At 41.7% G+C, this 25,229-nt stretch overlaps 1 protein-coding gene across 1 annotated transcript; it reads right to left on the bottom strand.

The window, feature by feature from the left end:
• Positions 1–120: 120 nt before the first annotated feature.
• On the bottom strand, positions 121–23,503 carry yes1 (YES proto-oncogene 1, Src family tyrosine kinase). Its single transcript, XM_068737679.1, has 12 exons — positions 23,132–23,503; positions 13,436–13,726; positions 12,010–12,109; positions 10,031–10,129; positions 9,498–9,601; positions 9,103–9,252; positions 7,602–7,757; positions 5,779–5,958; positions 5,031–5,107; positions 4,191–4,344; positions 3,839–3,970; positions 121–2,066 (listed from the first exon to the last, which is right to left on the bottom strand). Exons 2-12 carry the CDS (start codon positions 13,716–13,718, stop codon positions 1,858–1,860), a joined length of 1,644 nt encoding a protein of 547 aa, XP_068593780.1. The 5' UTR covers positions 13,719–13,726; positions 23,132–23,503; the 3' UTR covers positions 121–1,857.
• Between the last annotated feature and the right edge of the window lie 1,726 nt (positions 23,504–25,229).

Genomic DNA, 25,229 nt, shown 5'->3' with positions numbered 1-25,229 from the left:
ATGTGTTCCACATGAGGAGTCTAGAGTGAATAAGAAATGTCTTTCTCGGCTTCTTGGATGTTGAGTTTTGTCCATGAAACGTCGACGTCAGTCGCTTCTCAAGAAGAGCTCAAGAAAAAAAACCTTTAAGTAAAACTTTTATTTTTTTCTGTACAAAATCATATTAGTTACCATTCTCAGTTATTTCATTATCTCCCCACTAGCTCAAGTCCCATCTTTAGGAACAATCACATATTAGGTTCTTGTGAGTGACGCACAGAAAAAAAAAGACAAAAAAAAAAGAAAAAGTTCACATCTTTGTCCAATCTTTAAGCTCACTTATTGAATGACAATAAAAAGATGCCTTTACATCTCCTCGGATGTCTCATCTCATCTCATACTGCTGGACAGACAGTGAAAGTACCTCTAAGAACTTGTTATTGGACTCGTATATTCTCAACACCTAGAAAAGCTCTAAATCCCTGACGTGACCACAGTGTGTGCAACGTGTTTGTTTTGTCTGGTTCTACTTCCCTCAGCTCTACAACTGGGAATCGAGGTAAGAAAACCATAAAGGGGAACTCGACACAGGCAAATACCACTTCACACTTTTCGTTCTATAAAAGATCGCTGGTTGATTTTGCATAGTTGCATTTACAAATTAAAACATTTTGTTGTTTGCTTTGGAATAAACATTGACGGTGCATTAAGTCATAGTTTGGTGGGATTTTACTGAGAACAGAAAAACAAAAACAGCTGTGTCTATGATTTACACAATGATGTGAATTTAATAGATCTAACAGATTTCTAGACCATCCACCAGGCTCTGCTAAGTTAAACTGTGGAGATGTGTGCGACAGAAGGAAAAATATGTTACAGCAATCACAAATGTGCACCGAACAAAAAGACAAGATGCTAATTTCTTTTTCACAGCTGAAATGTCAAAACATTTATGAAATGTTAAACAGGAAAAATGTTTCCGCACGTGTATATTATCAAAATACCTCTGTATGATTTCAAGTCCCTGTTTAAAAAAAAAAAAAAAAAAAAAAAGTATATAAAATTGACGTGATTTACCATTCAAGTGACCGTATTAAATATAATCTGTTGGGTGTTTAACACGGTCTTCTCATGTTCTCATTCATCCACCTGATCACACGTGCTACAAATACATCTTTCTGCTCATACTTTATGTACATCTGCATCGATCTCTCACTACATTCGTCCATCCATAAAGTAGCCATTTACTTCACCTCACACCTTCTCCATCAAAGCTTTACAGACGCAGCGGCGCATACTTGACAATTCAACCCCAGTCGTTGGTCACTTCAAAAACATAACGTATCAACCTACATAATCAAACCAAACTCGCACGTACAAAAGATCTTGACTCCAATATCAAAGAACTGTGTGTAAAATAAAATAAAAAGGGGGGAATTGGAGGAGAAAGGGGAAATGTATCATCTAAAAAGTAAAAAAAAAAAATCAGTAAGAAGCCGTTGATTTTAAATTAGAAGACAATCCCTCTGTTTTTCATCACAGTGTTGTGGCCAGTTCATATGAATTATTCTGATTAGCAGGGTTCCCAGAGTTTAACACACCAGCACCAATCTGCACAGTTGGACACTCCCCACATATTTGTCCCCAGGGTACAAAGGGGACAACCCTCTACTTCAGAAGACATTTTCTTCCCGCTCTAGCAGACATACCAGTGTGGTCGTGGACTAGTTTGTAGCAATAAAACCTCTTTCTCTGAAGCCTCATCAAGGCCTTTCCCCATGTTGAAGTTCTCTGTTGTCCCCAAGCTTTGTTCTCCACTGATGTTCCTCCGTATGATGTCAGAGGTCGCCCGCCCCCCCCCACCCCAAATCCCTCAGACTAGAGGTTGTCTCCTGGCTGGTACAGTGGTTCCGTGGCTGTGAAGTAGTCTTCCAAAAACGACTGGATGTATTCGAAGGTCGGTCTTTCGTCTGGCTCCTTCTTCCAGCAGTGCCTCATCATCTCATGAAGGGACTCGGGGCACCCCTGGGGGCAGGGCATGCGGTAACCTCGTTCTACCTGCTCAAGTACCTCTCGATTCACCATACCTGGAAGAAACACAGAGAAATATGGTTTGAAAAGGACTGCAGGTGGATTGCATTTTAATCCAAAATAACACACAATTTGAGTCATTCATCTATAGGTTTCACTGTCCTGCTCAAATATACCTCCACATGTCGATAGGAATTGAGTTGAGCCACAGACGTTCCCTATAATGCAAGTCATTTTATTTGCAATACATGTATAGTCTGTTTTGTAGCTCTTATTTTGTCACTCTTTAAAACAAAAGTATCTTATTTTAAAAGGACCGTAGTTGCAGGTAACTAACGGATGAAAAATAGTGAGGCAACGACATGACTTCTTTGGTGTGAGTTGCCTAGTCCCTGAGAAAACCAAATAAAAAGTTTTCTGGTAAAAAAAAAATGGTGCAAGTTCTGATTAGGAGGCAGCCCAGTGTGAAGCCTGCAGCAAATGATGGCATCATGCTGCTGACAGTAGGTGAAAATTCCCCGCAAACCACTGTGTTAAAGGAAAAAAATGACACGCAATAACACTTACAGGGCACAAACATCGTTAGTAGTTTGTAGAAATAAAATGTAATTAGAAATGTCAGCTGTCCCAGTGTAAAATAAGCTAGAGATCACATAAGATTTGGCAAAAACAGTGCTGCTTCATCTTCTGCCCTCCTCCTTCCCTCCTAGAGCACAAGAGTCGTGGATTCATTCCCAAGACAGGAAGACAGCGGTCCTGAACCCTGTGACACGGCGCTGAAACAGCTCCATGGGGAGCTCGACTGCAGCTAAAAGAGGTTATGACACAGAGTCAGTGGTATGGTCACAACCGCCCCCCCCATCTCCATCTCTCTGTGGGAGAGTGGGGATCAGATTATCACACACAGTTTGGGAGAGGAAAGACCCAGAGCAACTGCTGAGACCAGGATATGGTGGCGGTGGTATGTCGGATGCTGAGGTGTTAGTGTGATTTATGTCTTGGATCCGAAACCCTCAGCTCTAATAACATGCCGGTCATATCTATGCACACATACACACAGACTGAAATAGAAGTAAAGATGATGTGCTCCCATGCTCGGCACGTGGTCTTGGTATACCTGCATCACACTGCTTCTACGTTTTTAAAAGAGATTAGAAATAAAGCTCCCCAAAAAGACTGCAGCACAGCAGGACAAGAGCCACAAATTACCAGTGAGTCATACTACAATTTTAAGAAGGGGAAAAAAGGCTCTGGGGTGAATAATTAGACCGAAAGGTTTGCACTGAAACCAAAAAAAAAGAGCCCCGGGAGCCAGATGGCCCTCTACAAGAGATGGTGGTTAAGTCTGCCATATGGCACGCTCTGTAATCAGTGCCAGGCAAACGCCGTCATCAGCCGACACGATGCAGTACTGCTCTCAACCAGCAGGGGACAGAAACGAGGTGGCAGACAGCGTCGTGTGAGAGAGAGTAAGAGGTTCTTTCCCATGCAGTGACATCTGTGTTGACTCATATCATAGCTATATATAGTATATATGTATTCTCATCTGGAAGTGTGAGAACAAGACTATTAAAAGCTTCAGATGAAGATGATGATGATGATGATGATGATGATGGGCAGTATGTTAGAATTATGCTGAGACAAAACTGAATGAATTTTTCCTTTTTTCCATGAAGAAAAATATGAGCCACGTGTTCAAGTTAATGCGGAACTTTAAAACCAGAAAGTTTCGAAAACCTCAGGAAAAGGCAGCTTCCCATTTAAACTGAAAAGGAACAAATGAAGACACACTTCTGATGAGCACACATCTGTGCTGTCTTAATGTTACCTGGGTATGGTACTCGGCCCTTGGTCACCAGTTCAGTCAGTAGTATACCAAACGACCAGCCGTCTGATTTGATAGTGAAGCGGCCGTACAGAGCAGCTTCAGGGGCCGTCCACTTGATGGGAAATTTAGCACCTGAAAAAAAGAAGTAAAACAAAGTCAGGCAGGAGGAATAACCAATATGTTTAGGGTTGCAACATGGCATTATTTTCATCATTGATTGATCTGCAACTTATCACTTAATAGTTTAGTCTTTGAAATAGAGAAACACACACACACACACACACACACACACACACACACACACACACACACACACACACACACACACACACACACACACACACACACACACCTTGTCTGGCGGTGTACTCGTTGTCCTCGATGAGTCGAGCCAGGCCAAAGTCGGCGATCTTGCAGACCAAGTTATCAGCCACCAGGATGTTGGCAGCTCTCAGGTCCCTGTGGATGTAGTTCATCCTCTCGATGAAGGCCATGCCGTCTGCGATCTGAGACAGGATTGGACCGGACAGACGGGGGGGGGGTTGGCAGAGAGAAAATAGCATCAGGACGCAACAAAAGCAAACAGTCGAGGACAGGAAATATACACTTCATTGTTTGAGATCCAGATATTAATGCAGGCAGCAATAATGTTACAAAAAGAGAATATTTGGAGCTACAACAAATCTTTAACACAACTATCTCCTCACGCTGGCTGTCAACTCCCTCAGAGGCGTCTCAAGGTTTTAACTCGCCTCTGTCTAATTCTCAAGCATTTTCCACTCTGCCAAGTGAGGAGAAGAGGGAGCCTGGGAGTGTGGAGAGGCGAATTAAGAGCAGATGAGGGTAGGTGACTGAACCAGCGCGCTTAAGTGGCCCCTGATGAGCTGTGTTTAAGTGCTACAGTGGCAGTTAAGCGTTGGAGAACGAGGGGAGGCATCTACATGAGGAGGGTCGAGATGTCCGGTGGGATATTAAATAAATATGACAGGCAGAAGAAGAGCAAACCGTTCTTCACAGGGTCTGAATATTCACACTCTGGCTGGGAAGTTGCCAACATGGAGCTCTCTTTGTTTGTTGCTGATCCACGTGAATCCTTCTCTCACACAGATATAAAAACAGCAGCTGGGCAGGTCAGGGGCAAAGGGAGTTTCTGTGCTTGTGTTTGTATTCAGACGCTGTGTTTTGAGCCTACCTGTGCAGCCATGTCCACCAGCTGGGGCAGCTTCAGATATTTACCATCTCCCTCCTTCAGGAAGTCCAGTAAACTACCTGTCAAGAGTTCAGAGGAGTGGAATCAATACATCCGTGTTGCACAAACACAACACAGAAATAAATAAAGGATCAGTTGAGACAAGAGTTCAGCATCAGAAAATGCTCAAATAACCAAAAACACTCGAAGGCAACACAACGGCAAAGGTCTTCTTCAGTAAGTTCAGTTTTATGTTCGTCTTTGACTTTACTTATAAACAGACTCATAATCAGAGTTACAATCAATTAAATAATTATTAAGGTTAGAGATTCTTCGTACATTAATGCCTCCAACTACAGAATGATCCTGTTATTAAGAACATTGATGATTAAGGAGGACAGTTGATCATGTGGTTACATTTAAAGATGCATTTTTTACAATTAAATCTTTCTTCCAGGACATTTCAGATGTATTACTGCACAGTGAGGCTCCAACAAGTGAAGTAACAATCACTCGTCATGTCCGCGCAGAAAGCATCACCGAGTCTTTTGTATGTGTAACGTACGCAAATGTCACTCTACGAACAGCTCCAGTCCATAGAGCTAGAGCTATGAAGCACTTGTAACATGTTTCAGTTTCCATCATTGTTTTCATAAACCTGTCAACTTGTTCACATACATCTCTTCAAGTGTGTCTGTTATGACTCGTGCTTATTCTTCTCTTCTGGTTGGCGAGTTTGACCTCTCCTTACCTTTGCCCATGAATTCAGTTACGATGTAGATGGGCTCCTCCGACACCACGGCGTAGAGAGGCACCAGTTTGTCGTGTCGCAGTTTCTTCATGATCTGAGCCTCCTGCAGGAAGGCCTCAGGAGACATGGTGCCTGGCTTCAGGGTCTTGATAGCTACCTTGGTAGTGCCATTCCATGTGCCTGAATAAAAAAAAAAACACACATCAGGAAAACAAAATGATCCCTTGTGTTTGAAACAAACACAAACAAATGTTGCATTTGTGCATCCTGCAAAGTATAATTAACCTAATGCTTTTCCAATTTATTAAGTGACACGCACTGTACTACTAAAACCCTGAAGGTACATTAAAGACTTTTTGACCCCTTTTAAGTGATTGAAAAGTCAATCCTAAAAATCACGCCAGTGATCTCTGGCAGCGTTTCCATGTGTGAAGAGCAGCTCTGGAGAGAAAGAACACGACAGCTAAAATAATCAGGCACTTCCTGGTCGAGAGCCACTTACTCACGCCCTGCTTGCTTACAATGAGCTGAGGCATGAGATCTACTGTTTCCGTCATAAGGCTGACCTTCATGAATGAGTCACGCTGAACAAACAACACACACACAAGCTGGAGGACAAAGTAGAGCAGCGATATTATCTGATAGTAGTAATAACAATATGAGGTGGTGAGAACACGATGGAGGTTAACTAGCACAAGCAAACGTAACACATTTTAAAAGAAACGTAATGTTGAACAAACACGTGAGCCAGGACGGGATTTTCAGTAAGAAGTTGTAGCAGAGTAGAAAAACCATCAAGAACGAACGGAGCAGGGAGAGACGGAGAGGGATTCCTGGGATTGCACAGCGGAGGCTTGCAGGTCGAGGCTTGCTGCAGGCCGGGAGTAATGAAAGACGGAATGATGAAAGAAGAGAGCCGTGTTCACTGAAAGGCTCCCCGTCTCACATGCAGGCTGGAGAACTGAAGCGTAGGAGGTGACCTGTGATTACTGAGCTGTGTGCGTCTGTGTGCGTGTGTGTGTGTGTGTGTGTGTGTGTGTGTGTGCATGTATGTGTGTGTGTGTGTGTGTGTGTGTGTGTGTGTGTGTGTGTGTGTGTGTGTGTGTGTGTGAGAACATACAGCAACATCAGCATGTGGGCCAGTGAGATAACTTTAAGCTAGAAAGAATCATTCTAAAAACTAACTCGGTTTACATCTACAGCTTTTGTTTTACATTAAATTTACATCAGTTATGAATAATGTACAGCGGATGCTTTGTCTCTGCATGTAAGCCCTAATGGCCGTGTGAGTATATGTACATGCAGTTGTTTGTATTCTTTACTTATTCATGATGCATGGGGTCAGATCAGTTTCAATATTGATGAATGCACTCAGAAAAGTATTTTATGATCTATATATAAATGCCTCTTTGCACAAAAATAGTTATTATATATAAGTGAAATGAAAAACAAAAAATGAGATTCACAAATTGTTGTTGCATTTATATACAAACCTGCATTTACAAAGTGCTTGTCACGTGTGAACTTCACTGCATTTTTTTCAACAGGGAATTTATCTGTAGCCAATCAGATGTCTCATCAGGTAGGGAACGGGATGGAAAGAGGAAAGAATGAAACTGGTTCTGTGTGCCATTTTGTTTGTATGTATTGAAAAAGTGAAGAAAAAAACGTGAACTACAAAAATAAAGACGATTGATAGAACATTCGGAGTGGGTTTAGTGGCCTCATTCGTCACTCACAAACCACTTCACAAGACAATATGCTCGCGTGTTTGAAACGCATACCGTGTGTGCTTTAGTACAGTGAACGTCGCGGTCTCTTACCCATCCAGACTTCTCCAAAGCAGCCCTGGCCAAGTTTGACTTCAAGTCGAAGTGACTCTCGCGGGATTTCCCAGGCATCCTTAGCTAGTCCCTGAGTCTGAGGCTTCACCGTGGGGCACACGGCCGTCAGCTTGTAGCACAGACCATCCGCATGTTCTGGACAGGAACAGACGAGTGAAGACACACAGGAGGGACAAAAACAGAAAACAGAAGGATCTTTGAGTTGTAGCTTGTTAGCGATCAGCCTGTTTTTGCAGGAGCGCCATTGATTGGAAAACAAATTTAACCCGCCTAACGTCATTAGCTTTTTCTTCTCACTGTGGTGATTTCTGCTGGATACCTGGAGCTCTATGACTTCATCATTACCTGGAGGTAATTAGTGCGGAACTTAAGATTTGGGGTAAATTATTTTCATTCATTTAAACTGTAGCCTTTTATCAAGTATTAAGTAGTATTCATGGTTTGTGCTAAGCTAACACTAGCTCTCATTCGGTGGTTGCCCAACAACAATTATAAAAATGTATTCACATTACATCAACACCAACAAACTACAATCAAACCACAATGAAGCTGACACAAATCTTGGCCCGTTACCTCCTCAGTCACTCCTCACAGATTAATCCTTTTACTTTTTTTAAAATGCTTCGTTCCAGAAATAATCAAATCTTATGGTAATTTCACCATAATGACATGAACTATGTTGAACTCAATTTAATTTCAATTTCAGTAAGAAAGCAAAAAGATCAAGAGGTTGTTGAGCGCTTAATGCAGCCGACAGCAGCAGCACTAACTATCTCGTAAAAGTGTAGCATTGGTATTCTGGGCACAGAAAATGGAGACACAATGAGAAACCATCCTGTGATATTTAAACCACTGAACGGGTATGACTTCTCAGTTATTGTTGACTGGAGTCAAAGGGCTACACTTAGAGCAATACAAAGGAGTCTGAGTTATAAAGAGCACTGCAGTTAGTGTATCACATGAATTGTATGGAAGCGTGCGGGGCAGGGGCAACAACACAAAACCTAAAATCCTGTGTTCTGCTTCTGGGAGTTTAAATGTGTTCTTGTAAAGTCCTTGTAAAATCATCCAGATGCTTTCTTGTGACAGTCTGCATTTTGTTCAAGTCACAGCTGCCTCACCGTCAACATTCAGGAGATTACAGCAGGCTTAAGACATTTTGTATTCATGCCTCTTTTGCCTTAAGTCTCACATGGTTTTGCTTTTTTGGGACATTGTGGTGATTGCTGAGCTGAGACTGTCAGTGAACGGCCTCAGAAAAACATATTCAATACATAGCCCCGCTGATCTGCAGCTGAATTATGCATTTTCTACTCATTGGCTTAAATACTTGTATTGCAAAAAAACCACTAAATGTATAAATGACTACAATAGACATTATTTGTCCAGAAAACAGACTCCATGAGTCTAGAAAGAAAAAAGAACAGCTGTCCAGTTGTAAACAATAATTTGTCTCAATGCTAAGTGACGGGCTGCATACCTGTGTAGTGTTTCACCAGCTTCTGCAGCACCTCAAATTGGGCCCGAGTGGTGATGTAATAACCACCGTTGTCCAGCTTTCGGATCTTGTAGTGTTTGACGTTGTCTCCCTTCACCTCATCCCAGTCCCGGATAGACAGAGAGTAGGCACCTTTAAGAGCCACGGAGTGTAAGTTAGATTGTGCTTCTTAGGAGCAGGTGAATATAAAACACATTCTACTTCTAACTTACATAAAAAAACAACTAAAAATATGATCTTTGTCCATACAATTTAACATACAGCTGTAATAAAAGCTTGCACAAGCATAAATAAGGGAAGCTTTCCTCACTTGCCTAATACATGCAAACTTCAGCATTATACTTTCAGTCTTGCTTTCAAGAATGAAATCCTCTTACCTTTGGTCGTCTCACTCTCTCTTGCCAAGAAAGTGCCCCGCTGGTTCCCTGGAAGCAATAAGAGCCGCTCAGCGTCTTTGCGGCCCATTTTACCAAAGTACCATCTGCACAAAGAGAGACACATTTCCCCCAGACTAAATTAGGAGGGAATCAAAAATCCTGAACTCTGTTGATCACTTGCATTCACTCTTTTAGACTAAAGGCAGTTGGCTGGTATACACAGGTTTTTTTTTTCTTTTAATGAGTCAGCCAATGAGAAACCAGGCCAAAACTGCCTAAAAGCAGTGTCTTACAGTTTCTGTCACACCGGATGAACAACAAGCAATACAGAGATCCATTGTTTACACTCTCTGCGTGTTGGTGCATGATGGATTAGTCGCAATGTGTGGCCACCCAGCCGCATCAGGTCCTCTCAATCAGAGGAGAACTAACCGAGCCGAGTGATTAACGCGAGAGGAATGTGAAGGATAAAAGTGAAACAACGTTGGAAGATGACGGAGATAGAGAGTTAGAAAAAGGTAATGAGCTCTCACTCTTCAGCCTGGATGGAGTCGGCTGGAGCCACGTAGTTACTGGGGATGTAACCTTTGTGTCCGGTGTTGATGGAGCGAGCCTCCCACCAGTCGCCTTCCCTGAACAGAGAAGAAAATTAGAAATCAGAAACTCACAAAAGCATTGGTTGAAGAATACACCTACTCATAAGACTGCAGGTAAGAGAGAAAAGGAACAAGGTCACAACACGCGTCATTCAACCACGTCATCACATTGTGGGTTTTTAAACCACGTCAAGCTGTGGAGGCGGAGATATTCAGATCCTTCAAGGAAAAACTACCAATATCACCATGTTAAAACACTCAATTACAAGTACAAGTCCTGCATCACAAATCCTACCTCAGTAAAAGAACAAAAGCATCAAAATATGGCCCTTGATTATATATATATATATATATATATATATATATATATATATATATATATATATATATATATATATATATATATATATATGCATTAAGAAATATTCATTATGCTTTATTACAGTTGTAACACATTATAAAGTATTTTATAATTACTTATATGGTCAAGTATCATATACTTCATAATTGCTGGTCACTTACTGACATTTTACAATGCATCATAATCACTGTTATGATGCATTGTAATGTGATTATAAGTTACTCCAAGTGGTCATTGTTTGCTTTAACTTAAGTAAAGTAAAAAAAAATCATCAAGTCAAAATTGTCAATGAGTGACAAAGAGTTTTAGGGTTTTAGGATACTTCACCGTGTAAGTCATTATAAATGGGTTAGGATTATTGTTATAAAGCATTCTGGATATTTATGAGTGACTATACATATAAATATACAGTGTTATAAACAGATTATAACACATATGTATGTTTATAATGCATTATGGACACTGGCGCCATAGAAAGTGTTACCGTTACTTTCTAACAAATGATGAGGTAATTGTGAGTTAATTGAAATAAAAATGTTGGTAAATGCCTTAAGATGGCACAGTGTAAAAATAAAATGGCTGACTTTTAAATGTGCTTAATGTATTGTGATATCCACACTTTCTGAAACACTAGGCGAAGAGAACAAAACTTAAACCATATAGAAGGCTATAGAAACTAAATACTGCATTCATAAGATCAGCACATCTGGGCACAGTTTCTGGTATTTTTAACAGCAGAAGCTTGAATTCAAGGAGGAACTGAGGTGTAGGGAAAATCTGTATGCTGGCATTTTCGTAAAACCTGAGCAAATGTGTCCTCCTCCCACCTCTTCTCTGAAAGCAGATGGTATTTTCATCATTGCTCACGGACAGCGGCTGAAGACGTGATTTGTGGAGTATTTGGAGCTCTGCCCATTTTCCCACCTGGGAGCAAGACGATGCTGCTGCTGCAGTAAGTCGTAGGAGCAAAGACCAATTTCCCTTTTCATTATAACTTATTGTAATTAACTTTAATTCTGTTCAACAAATAAAGTGCACAATATACTTATTATATTGTATATTAGGGGTAAAGTTCCCACAAATAACGATTAGAAAATGAGCATTGAAAATAAAAACTCATTCCATAATAACCCTGTGAGTTTGAACTTCAGGCATATTATCAATGCATCGTTGGAGTCTTTGAATACAAATTCTGTAAATGTTGATACTACATTCATCTATTTTATTATGCGCATTGCTTGTATTCTAATAAATGAGGGTAGAGAGGTGTGTTTTACAATGTAACCCTAAACTAGAGGAATGATCTACGGCGGGAGAAAAGCGATGGCGACTTTAACAGATGGCCCATTAGAGGAACCCATTAACCCAGACAGATTTCTGCCCCGATATCAGACCTGAATACAATGAGGGATTAAACAAACACACACACACACACACACACACACACACACACACACACACACACACACACACACACACACACACACACACACACACACACACACACACACACACACACACACCAGGGGTCCGTCCGTGTGTAAAATGCACTCACGTGTTGTTGATAATCTGGAAGCGGTCCCCTTTTTTGAACGACAGATCATCTGACGTCCTCGCTTCGTAGTCGTACAGCGCCACGAAAAATGTGACACCACCTGAAAGCAACAAGAAACTGAGTGTTGGAGGTGTGCACATGTACGATAGTTAATCCCACAGAGGCTCAAAAAAACGGTCCCGGTTCCTTTAATCCAGTCTCGTTTGATCTTGAAATGTTGCACTACAAATTAAAGCACAGCCAAAGACATTTGACCGTCAAATAAAGACAACATTTTAATTAGCTTCCTTTCTTACTTACTTTTATAATATTTCCTACTTGAGCTAAGCAAACAAACTGATGAACAATAACTAACTATTTTTTACTTCAATGTCCCACATCCTGCAACTCAGAGCCTGGACTAAAAATACAACCATCTCTCTTAACTTTAATATATTCAAAGAACACAAGAGGGGAAAAAAAAGGATATTCCTTTCACATTTGCCAAACTCTGTGGCATCCCTTCAAGTCAGTGAACCACACTGACTAATCTCTCATATATAATGGAAAGAGTAGATTTGTTTGTAGTCTGAAGTGACAGAGTGCAGAGAAACAACAGGACTCTGAAATGTTTAGGAATTAGATCTACAGCAGCCCTTCAGGCCAGATTATCCTCCTTGAGAGAGTGAGACAGGGACTGAGGGATGTGTGTGTGTGTGTGTGTGTGTGTGTGTGTGTGTGTGTGTGTGTGTGTGTGTGTGTGTGTGTGTGTGTGTGTGTGTGTGCTTTGGGAGGAAACATTATTTTTTGTAGTGTACATTTACTGCATAATTTACCCATCCAATCTATGCTGCATTAAGCACCTGCAATCGCACAAGATAATGTTTCATGCCACCAAGAGTCATTTAATTTACCAACAAATCCATAATAAAAAAACTCCTTCTGATCATTGTTGTAAATGAAAATGTGTGCTTGATTTTAATCCACTGCATGTAATTGTTTTCTTTGGCTCTGTAAACGCCACGCCCGCTGCACTGCTTCCCATATAAGAGACCTATTTGGGGTTTCTCGTTGGCTGACTCGTCTCAAATGTCTAATTTGCATAACATCTGCTGCTCATAACGTCCCGCGCATAACAAATGTTCAGCAGAGTTTATTCTAAAGTTGTACACTGATTTACATATAATGAAAACTTAGAGGAAAATGTTTAGAGGATTGCAAATTAGTTTACTTTCATTTTGTCTTCTATTAAAAACAGCTTTTACGCCTGTTTCTTGGGCTTGGGGACCCAAAGTTATTTGAATTTATTTGAATAATTAAGGACATTTAATTCAAGCTGAGAAACTTTCAAAGCCTTTTTTTAAATTTAAATCACATATGCAGGTTTCCTTTGTTCCTGGTCCCATTCGTCTCCCACTGAATCCTTAAGTCCTCTCCACAAACTGACCTGGGATGGCGCCGGGGAAGGGGCTGCTCACAGCCACCGAGGTGAAGGAGGAGGACGCTCCGCCGAACGGCGTCATGATTGAAGACGCCCCGCCAAAGGGCGTGAGGGAGGCGGCGTGACTGTTGTAGCTGTTGTTGTGCGTCTTCATAGCGGGTGAGTGACCCATCAGTGTGGGGTCAGGCCCGTAGTGGCCCAGGTGGGCGTTGATCGACGTGGCGTTCGAGTTGTCGGGGCGGTACTTTAGCGCCGGGTCCTTGTCCTCTTTGCTTCTGACGCAACCCATCGTCAAGCCTGCAGGGAGGAGAAGGAAAAGACGGAGATTTGAGTTTAATCTTTATTTATACATCGACGAAGCCATCTTAGATTCTTGCAACACAAGCTCCTGGTTATGGATTGTGATGAACTCGTACAAAACTGTAAATGAAACCTAAGATACTTGTAAAACCTCTCTGGACGTGGTTAGATACACATTTAAGACACCAACTACAAACTATGAATGGCGTATTAACTGTATTCAATGTTTGAATTAATCCAAAAACTTGCCAGAAAAACACAATATTTGTGAATTTAGGTACAATCTGAATATACAAATGCAAACGACGCCGGTTGTAAAGGTGGCTAAATCTAGGGACAGAATTATTGAAACCTGTGTCTTGAAAAGAATAGACATCCCACACTGTGTCCACCAACATACACAGATTTATTTAGTCCTGATTGCCATTGATTCAACATATTGATCAACATGTAGACTGATTACAGCCGTCACTAGGTAGCCTACAAAATCTTGTAACAACACATGAAATCCTGTTACTTTATGTTCCTGAACCAACACGCAGTCAGATATCTTTACATGAGACGGTAAATCGAGATCCATTAAAGATCATTAAAGGGGAATGAACTTCACAAGACCAAACTTTTTTACCGTTTGTCCTCAGTTCTCCGTTTTGTTAAAATCCTTATTCATTACCGTTATATTGACAGCCGATTGAATTTGTAAGTATTTAAGTATTTGTAAGTATCTCAAATGTGCCAAATCATGTTTATTGTTTCATTTCTAATGATTGTTAGACACCACATATGTATGATTTTATGGCCCAGAGAGGAGCAGACCCAGTTCAGCCTCACTGCAATTGTCCCAAATTGGACAGGTATCCTAACTCACAGTGTCTCGAGGTATAAATTAGTGACAGCACCTTAAAGTCATGAGTTCCTGCTTTGCCATGGAAGGCTGAGCTTGTGTCACAACGTGGAGAGAAATAATTATGCTTTTGTACATACTATTCTGGGGCTGTTTTTGGGTGGTCTTAGCATAACTCTCCAATGCAGAAAACAAAGACTGCATGCAAAACGGATGACTTCACAAGTCCGAACAAAAGCCCGTCAAGCTAGCAGAGCTAGAAACTAGATCCCGTTAGAGCCTGTGGCCATTTCAGCTCTGCCCTGTGATCACACAGTCACTGACACGGATCTGTGAGGGGCAAAAAAGCCCTTCGGTGTTAAGAGTTAGTGTTCACTCGTATACGAGTCCCTGTGTGTGTTTGCTGTACATCAACCAAAAGACCAAATGACTTCACACAAACAGAAAGACATGAAAACTAGAATTACCGCCTCACGGTTGTATTCCTCCGCCAACAAGTCAGATCCACTGTCAGTGACTCATATCCTGGCATTTGTAAAAATGGTACGACATAGTTTCGAATGCCCGTCAGTGACAGGTCACATGTTGGTGTAACAGTAGCAGAGGTGTGTGCTGCTGTCACTCGTAGACGGGAAACAAAGCAGAGACAAGCAGAACCCAGAGTACAGCTCTCACAGCTCAGTGGCTTTGCTTTAAAAGAGGCTTTAAACCATCTACTAACGTTAATGTGTGTTCTTGTGAAGAACTGCAGGCGTCCATATTTCTGTTAATTATAAATTCTCATCACATGCTATGTTTTGGTTTTTAGCTTTATTTTCTATTCATTATTTTGAGTTGAACACAAATATTGGATTATGTTTGGCGCATTTCAATTTCTTTGATTTTATCCACACGGTTTGAGAACCAAAACCGTACATTTTTTAATTTTAATTGATGATTGATTATATGGAGTAAAAAAATTATTTACGGATCTTTTTGCTATACTTCACTCTCAATGTGTGAGCTACTATGTTATAGCTTTCAAACCGGTTTCTGGATTTTGCCGACATTAGCTGTTTGAGTTAACGTTAGCTGCTCAGGCTAATAGAGAAACTTCCTCCAAGAGGTGAGATGTCCAAAGCAGGGCGCTCTCCGTCTATCAGTAATTGTAAATCATGTATTGATCAGCCAGTTCTTTGTTCTATAAAACTGGAACTAAATCCCCCAATGAAGAAAACAACCCGTTGAATCTCTACTGAAAGAATGGCGGCAGCTTGTGAAGGTCAGCGCTACACCTCATTCGGGTCAACAGTCAATGTATGGATATACTTATTTGAGATGGATGGAGTATTGACTTTCTCCCACCAACAAACGGTACGGACTGAAAGCCAATGCTGAGGCAGCGGAACGGTCATTGTTTAAAAAGCAAATGAAGAATTCAGTTCAATAGCTGACACGCTTTTTATTCTTTGTGTAGTTGTTTGCACAGTGAATCACTAATAGTATTCTTACATTTAACTCACACTGCGTCTACATGCCAGATACAAACAAATGTAAGAGAAGTAGAAGAAGATGAAATTACATTATTTGGCACAAATACAATCAGTAGGTCAGTATAACTCGTGTACATTGGCCAGCTAAGCAGTCCACTTTAATTGATGGCCCTTTCGGAAACCAGACTCTCTTCGCCGGCTTGTTACCGCGGACAGAATAACAGCCAGTGACGACAGCATTACTTGTGCTGGCAGTTTGTTAGTGTTGTTTAAAACGCAACGCAACATGAAACACGTCGGCTCTTTTCAGCAGTCAGAGTGTCTCCGTCTTACAAAGATTGCAATGTAGTGGGTGTAAAATGACAACAATGTATAGTTTGATGAACGTTTGCAGTTCTCTGGCTTCTGAGAACATGAGGTACAGCTGAGATTGTTCTTTCTTATTTTAGTACAAGAAAACATATCAGGAAAGAGCCTGAACAGTGACGACTCTGTTACCTTCAAAGAAACATCAAGGTAGTTTCGAAAATTTGGACATCCTAGATTTTGTCAAGGGGATTCCTGATACAGCTTCACAAAAAAAAGCAATACTCTCTCAAGTAGAGCTGAGATGATGAGTCGTTTGATCTATTGTCAGAAAATGAATCGGCAACGATTTAGAAACTATATATTTTCAAAGTCAAGAGCTAATTTCTGCTCAGTTGTTGGGGTTTGCTGCTTTTCTTTGTCTTATGTGATAAACTCAATACTTTGAGGGTTTTGAAATGTTGGTCAGACAAATCTGAAGAAGTCACTTACAGGAAATCGTAATGCCATTTTCCACTATTATAGACATTTTACAGACCCGACGATTAGTTGCCTTCTAGGTCAAGTGCTCTGAACCTCCAGGTTCATTGAGCAGCAGACCACACTAAACAAACGTCACAGTAGAAGCCCCCCCAACATCAGAGCAGAAGACAACATAAACATGGCCGCCACCTTTTGACCTCATCCTGTCGCACATGTCAACCACTACGTTTCCAAATGTCCTAAACACTTAGCGTCTGACCCTGGAGTTAATGCTGCAGCAAAGGAATGGCTGAGCTGAAAGAAAACAAGGTGTGAGAGTGTCAGTGTGGTTTAAAGAGTGTATCGATGATTCAAACCCTCGGCCGTGTCCCTGAAACAAACACTCCAGACCGATGGCTAATCCGGATGAAACCACACTACTGAGGATCATGACGACTGTTGGTACACAGCCGTTTGACTTTCTGTTTGGGAGACTCTAATGATTAATGTTCCCAAATGCTGTCATGTATAGTAGGCTGAATAGTGTATTAAAAAAAACAAACCTTTCCAAAACGATTTGCAAACCTTTTCCCATTTACACCATTATGCACCCAGAGGATTCACTCTTAAAATGGCCACGAGTAGATAGCAAGCCTGAACGAGTCCACAGGGTCGGCGCATGATCTGGCGTGTCAAAGTACTTCAACGCCCACAAGTTCTACTTTGGATCCACTCCTCTTTGGCCCAAGATATACAAGACATGACTTCCAGAATTGAACTAGGGCCGTCATGATGTGATTTATTTTAAAAAAACGAGAACATATTGTTTTTAATAATACAAATCACTTTTCTTGCTGCCACAGAAATACATTTAAACCTTTTGATGCTGTCCCGATCCAAAATTTGGGTCAATACCAGATTGCAAAATCACTAAATTTGGAGAGTCATCTACATTACATCACTTCCAGCTAACTTCACGGAGAACAATGAGGACAAAACCTCATCGCCAGTTCTGTTTTAACCGAATATTCTCTGGTCGAGCTCAGCCGGCTACCAATAACATTTTCACTTCCCGTTGTTCAACTGACTTTAACAGTTTAGATAACAGACACTCAACTTTCCTGCAGTTAATACAGACATGTGAACTAACACAAAACATTATTTTATATGACAAATGTATTACCCAGCCTTTGAACCACCCATGAAGAACTGTGCTCCGAGAAGAACAGAAAAGTTCACCTCTCCAGAGAAAGCCTTTGGATTCATTCTTTTGTGCGTCTCATCTACCTTTTGTTATGGACGGAGAGAAAGTACCTCGTGATGCTCCCCCACAGAGCTCAGCACACTCACAATCCCCTGAGCTATACAATCCCATACACATGCTAACACTGAGCAGCACGAATGCTAAGAAGGGCACAGACACTGTCCTTAGGTGGTGGAGCCAAAAAGCCCAAAACGTCAATCAAGAGTGTTACAATTCAATTTCCAACACAACCAGATGCCTCTTTAGACGGGAAACACATTTACAACCACAGCTCCTTTGAAGGGACAATTTCATTATTGCAGCAGACTTAATAAAAACCATTGTAGTGTTTGTGGATAACTTTATGCAAACCACTTTACAGAATGTGTGCCCCCCCCCCCCACAGTCCTGGTCTATCCTCTGAGGAGGATTTCATTCAGATTTAACGGCCCTCAAATGACACATTCGAGTCCTGGGAGGCGAAAAGCGGGTCATGAAAACCTGAGAAATAAAGAGTGAGGATATCTGTGGGGAAGAGAGTGATCGTTCTTGAGTGACAAATTTACCAAAACTAATGACGGCTCAAATCAAGCGCCCATTAAATTTAATTACAGGCAGATTATTGTATGGTCTCTCGGGTGGTTTCCCTAAATGAGGCTGCTATACACGCACACACAATGAGATGAGCTGGAAGAAATGTGTCATTCTTTTGGTGGGTCAAAGGGAACACAGTAAATACCGCCTCGAGCTCACACAGAGATGTGGGTTATGGATTTATTGGACAAATGTAAATGGCTTTTTAAGCATTCATTTAAGCTTTGAGCTCAAATATATTGTAAGAAACAGTTTGGTTTTTTGTATATTTATAAGTTCAGACGTACCAGATGAGTTCAAACGCTCACATTTACTCTACCACACAAGAGACACCAGATGTGGGAATCTTAAACGAGCTGCATCGAGTACGACGTGAAATAGAAGGGAAAATTATTCGCACACTCCCACACATTTGTGAATAACTTTACTTCCAGGCAACACTGTCCAAGCGCACACAAAAGGCAGCGGTATGTGCTCGAAACAAACGCTGGAGCCAGACCTCCTCCAAAGGACGTGAGACATGTGAGGCCGTGTGCCAGACTGCCAGTGATGCCGTGTCAGATTAAGGAGACACAGGCTGCTGCTTCCCACAGGGCCGAATGCAACGAGGCCGGAGAGCTGCAGGAGGTGAAGCTTTTGCCGCTGCTTGCTTGCATGCAGCGGCAAAAGCTTCAACATTCAGGAGAAAACAATCCCAGCACGACACGGAACCAGGCCAAACTGTTGACATCAAATCTGGGACAGGCTCAAAAACATGTTGGCATCATAGGGCAAAAAAATGAATAATTACTTTTTAACATATACAGGAATTCAAGGGGTACCCCAGAGGAGGCAGTTTTCTGGTAAAGGCATAAAAAAAAAAACATAGCCCTGATCCTGCAGCTCTCCTCTCTCACCAGACGAACACCGTGATGCGCTTCATCGTCCTTCATACAGTAACTCATTCACTTCAAACAACAAAGCTACAACATTGGCAAAGCGTTTCAGAGACGGGAGAGAAAAAGTTGAAAGTTGTTTAGACGTCTGCTAACAGTAGCCGGGAGCAGATGACTGAAGTACCAGCACTGCATTCCCTCCGTCTCCATAACGCTTCACAGATATTGTACGCTTTGATAAGTTGTGTTGCTCTGCAGTGCAGGCAGATGTTGCCACGGCTTGAATAACAACTTTTCCTGCAGGGTATCCCGCCATTAAATCAGACTTTTAACCAAAGAGATGTGGTCGCACATCTGTATTAGTAGAACAGCCAACACCCGTGATTGGCTGAAGTCTCTCGTCCACGGGCTAGATTTTTTGTAGAGGAGGTGCAGAAGTCTATTTGAATTACAATAAGCTCGAAGGTTATTGCGGAATTTTTACCCAAAGACACCAAAAAGAGGAAAGTATACTCAGAACTGATAGTCAAACATTGGATTAGGGGGCTGTGTACAACCAATTCTGTGAACTTTCAAAACGGACAGTCTGACATTCACACCCTCTTCACTGTGTGATTGACCAGCTGTATGGAGGTCAGAGAGGAGCCTGGACTTTCCATTAAAGCTCTGTGTAAACGGGATATCTTGGACGACCGTGACGTTTGCGTAATTCATTCACCGAGCGTGACACAGCTCTGAACTCTCGTTAACCATTCTGACTCATCAGAAACGATGCAACTCCGGAGCGCACTGGGAGAGGCCCTTCCAACCTTTGCGCCACTGCCTTGAGTCACCTTTGCAGTCACTTGGAACAAAACTGCACACTCCTAAAAAAAAAAGTGTATATTCAGAAACTACAGGTTTTGTTTATGTATAGTTAAGACTTCAGTGCATTGGAATAGATGTGAAACTTCAATACTAACCTGACCCTGGCAGTGAAGGCCTTCTTTACTTTGATCAGATAGCTCTTGTTTTGAATCAAAACTTTGTCAGTTTTTGACCATTACATATTACATATAGGCAACGTTCTTCTATGGTTGTATAGCTGCACTGGCCTCTTTGGGGAGTGTTGGTATCAATGAGACAGGAAATGTGATCCAGAAAGTCCAGTTGGAGCAAAAGATGAATGTGTTTAAAGGCGTGTCAGACACTAGTGGTTTGTCATCCTCACAGAGACTTTACAATTCTGGGAAGTGACCACAGAAGCAACCGTTTCATCTTCAGTTGCATTGCCGGGTTCAACTTTGACGGATGACCCTCCAGAGAGGGAGTGCCAATGCAATGCGGGTCCGGCAAAACAACACAACATGCATAAAAAACAAAAAACAACAACTTGGCTTTACCTTCAACATCCTGCAAGGAGCCAATTGGAAGCACACCACCTGCGTACCTCTCAGTCTGAAGATGAAGTAGTCGACATCATGACATTTTTCCAGAGTTGTAAAAACGTGCGTCACGGTGCCCTCGTTTCAAAAGGGCTATTTTTGGTCTCAGTGTCCGCTAAGTCTGTTGAACCTCTGACCTCATTCAAAAATCACAGCTGGGTTTGGTCAGGTGTGGTCGGTTTTACTGTGACCACACCCAGATGTGCCACGCTACATCACAGCTGCACAGGGAAGGCCAGATATACATTATATCTTAGAGTACTACTACCATCGTATCTGCAGCAGCATCAACGCTTTTCAAATGATACTCAAGTCTTATTAGAGACACGCATGAAAATAGTCAAAAGCACGGCTGAAACTATATTGATTTAGGCTGTAAAATGTAAGAAAATGGCGAAGGACATAAGTAACATCTTCAATAGTTCTTGTTTCGTCCACCAAACAAAAACAAAGTCCCACATTTGGGAAGGAGAAACAAGTGAATGTTGTCATTTTGGCATAACAAATGACTTAAAGGATTCATTGATCACTATGATGTAGTTTTACACTGATCATTTCAGCCCAACAACAAAAGGTACTCAGGAGACTGTAACACGACTGCTCAGAGTTTTTCTCACATGCCTTTGCACAAATGGCAGCCTGTGAAGTCCACAACCCGAACTTTCATAGCTCGTGCTATGAAAGACCGATCGAGTGCATTAAGCCTGAAAGCTAAGATGACAGACTCGCTCCGCAAACACTGGCCACAATCACAGAGAGACCAGGAGGTACCAGGGGCCGCGGAACCGCTACTGAAGCATAACTCGGTAATTGCCCTGGCACGCTCTCTGAGGCGCAGCTCGGCCTTATCTTCAGGGCAGCCTGCCATCTCTGCCAATCACAGTGAGTGGAGAGGGCCGGGGGGGGGGGGACTTCCTTCCGAATCCATTCATGCCATTGAGGCCACCTGCTGTGCCTGTCAATGGCTAGAGTGACGCTGGGAGAGAGGGAGAGAGAGGGCCATCTTCAAGCAGTAAAACAGAAGAGCTCTTCTTGTTTCTCTGTGGCCACATCGTTGACCGACGATGTCTGAAATCTGAGGAACGGGAGAGCGCGGGGCAATATGACTTTGACCTTTTTCGCCATCTCACTACAGACTGGAAGCTTTTAATCAGCAGACTGTAACGATTCTGCAATGACACATTCGTTCCATGAGGACACTTGAGGAGAATGCAAGGATCTTTAAAGCCTCCAGTTAAACTCAAGTCCCTGAACCCCGGCCAGCACCACCTGTTAGCGCTCCTCACTCCTCTGCCAACAGTCCTCTCCTTTCCAGCTGTGTGTGTGTGTGTGTGTGTGTGTGTGTGTGTGTGTGTGTGTGTGTGTGTGTGTGTGTGTGAGTGAGAGAGAGCGACGTGAGTGAGAGAGAGCGACATGACTGTCCAGCCAACTGGGTCTGTACCAACAGAGGGATTATCGTGGAGTAGGATTACCGTGGCACGGGAGTATACAAGCAGCCACAATCAGGGACAGTGACTGTATGAACACACGGGACACAATGTTACAACAGCACTCCTGTACTTTATACCTCCTTACACACATGCATTTTACGGAAAATGCTAATCTGGGAAGTATAATTGCACCACCACAATAAAAGCATGCAAGAACAGATTTGGTGACCACTGAAAAAGGGGCTTCGATTACAGAAATGTTGTCATTTTGGAAGGTTTTTGTTGTGACACAGTATGTCTTACAATAAAGGCCTTTAAACAGCTGAGGCCTGCAGCAGCTGATAGTGAGAGAAGAGATAGAGATTTGGGTGAGGCAGAAAGAAAAGGAGTAGATAGTTACATTTTATGGGGGAAACAAAAACTCAAACACATTTGAAATGAAGCTACACAATTTATATGAAGTTGATTTGATTATTGTGTTAATTTCATGACTAAAACCTTTTAAATGCAGCAATCTAGCATTGTCTTTACTCATTGTGTTCTACCCTCATCGAAGGATACACGTAAATAATCCTTTAAATCAAGTCCTGGTTCTGGATTGACAATGAAACTGACTTTTACAACAATGCAACAAACCGAGGAAACTCTCCTGCTCTCTTTTCTTAACTTTCTCCAAGTGTCACAGCACCAGCGAGGCCCTGCTCGCTCACTTCCAGGACAAAATACCACTTTTCTTCACGAGCACTTCTTACCTTAAAATGCGACGTTTTGCAGCGTTTCACTGCGGCTACATGCGTCCTGTGATCTCTTTTCTTTACTCCCACGGTTTTTTTTCTTCACGTCGACAATCCAAAGGAGTGTAAACGGCCGAAAGACGCGGTTCCTAACGTGGAAACTCAGTCTTCCGTCTGTCCCATACCGATTAACTACTTCACCCGCACAAAGTGCTCCGCCGTGCTGCTTTATATTCCTTTAAAACACGAGGACACACCGCCAGCTGACAAAGGCTGCTTAATATGGCGGAGTGAGAGCCAAGCAGACCAGTTATAATATCCACAAATCACCGCCCGCTGATGGGTCAGGGTTGCCCCGAAAGACGCACAACAATAGCCCGACTAGTGCCGAGAAACCGACGAGGCCGAAGAAGGAATAACGCTGCGTTCAAGTACTCAGATTAGAGTCGTACATCCGGCTTTTTCTTTTTTGTTAAAATATATATTTTTTTGAACGTTCAAAGCTCTCTTGTATTTCACAAAAAAAAAAGCAAATAGTATTATTAAGAAAGTCTGAAAACATACCATATTTAAAGTCCTAGGGTTTCTTATCCAACATCCTAAATAAACTCCAGTACTTCCAGAATTCTCCTGCTCAATTAATATAAATTAATTTAGTGGAAATAACACTTAGGCCAATCACCATAATAATTTAAGATTATTCTAATCAGCAATTCAGTTTATGCTACTTTTCTCAATTACTGGTTTTGTTACCAACCAAAACACAAAGATATTCAATTTAATAGTAGCTTATAAAAACAGAGAAAAGCAGTAAATGATCCCAAATGAAATATACAGAAGAAGTTCATGATGATTTCTTTTCTTTACTTAAAATGATTAAAATAGTTTTCCTGTCAATAGACCGATCATTTTAGTTCTCACCTAAATTATTAACATGTATACTTTGTAACAAAGCACATAGTGAACAGAAACACATTGATTAATTGATGTTTTGAGAAGGGAAATATTTTCCCAAAACAATTAAAAGCAATAACACTTCACCTATAACTTTTCTTGCTCTGTAGTTTTGTTCATTTAGGTTCATGCCGGCACATTTTCTTATTTTCGATGACACCTGAACGTCACATCACCTCCTATTGAATGGTTTTCCCTTGTGACCAATATGGCCGACATCACTGGCTCAGAATGAGGAGAAAATCCTCCATCTGGCTTTGTACCAAATACATAAAACGGTTCTCATTTGTATCACCCAACCGAATCAAGAAAAAAATAGTTGTTTTTATAATGTAGACATAAATAGCGATGTTGTGTCGTTCCGTTTAACCTATTAACCGTATTCGCAATGTGCAGGCAACCTCTAGATTGAATGCATGGATGAATAGGACTGCTTATTACTTATACTTATATTTAACATTATATATAGGCTAGGCTTGCAGTTAACACGTTATGTATGATCAGTCACATGACATTTCCAAAGGGAAATAGAGTGGGCCTGGTTAAATGCTATTGCTATGGACAGTTATAAAAGTAAAAAGCTAGGATAAAGCTTTTTTTGAGAGTGGGTGGTTGTGTTGAATTTGCATTTTAAACATCTTGTACGAGTAAAAACTACAATACTTCAACACTGCAGGTTCAATAAGTATGAGAGCTTTTTTTAGGTTCAGTTTAAAGGGATTTGCTGACCCCTACTGACTCGGACTGCACTGTGCGCGGGCGGCTCTGGAAGTGTCCCCCTGGGAGACGTCTCCAAAGCGGCCCCTGCGGGTAACAAGATGTACTAAACACACACACACACACACACACACACACACACACACACACACACACACACACACACACACACACACACACACACACACACACAGGCCTAAAACACAGTTTTTGACTGTATTTCTGGAACTCGCTCGGGTGTCAGGTTAGATTATTTCCTCACAGATATGTATTTCTATAAAAATAAAGATTCGTGCTCAGATAAAACGTAATGTGTGCCTGAAGTACATTGTGTCTTATTGGAGGAATAATTAGATTATTTGAAATTCTTTGAGGGGTAATAATGGACAGTGTGAGCAAGTGGAGTTGTGTTTCCCAATCTAAGGTGAGACCCCTCCAAGGGGTC

This window comes from Cebidichthys violaceus, unplaced genomic scaffold (genome assembly GCF_023349555.1).
Source record: "Cebidichthys violaceus isolate CVI_PGR_0920_01 unplaced genomic scaffold, fCebVio1.0.p SCAF_8, whole genome shotgun sequence".
Classification (NCBI taxonomy): domain Eukaryota; kingdom Metazoa; phylum Chordata; class Actinopteri; order Perciformes; family Stichaeidae; genus Cebidichthys; species Cebidichthys violaceus.
Note: the sequence above shows the minus strand (reverse complement) of the source record. Positions and strands in the feature narration are given on the sequence as shown.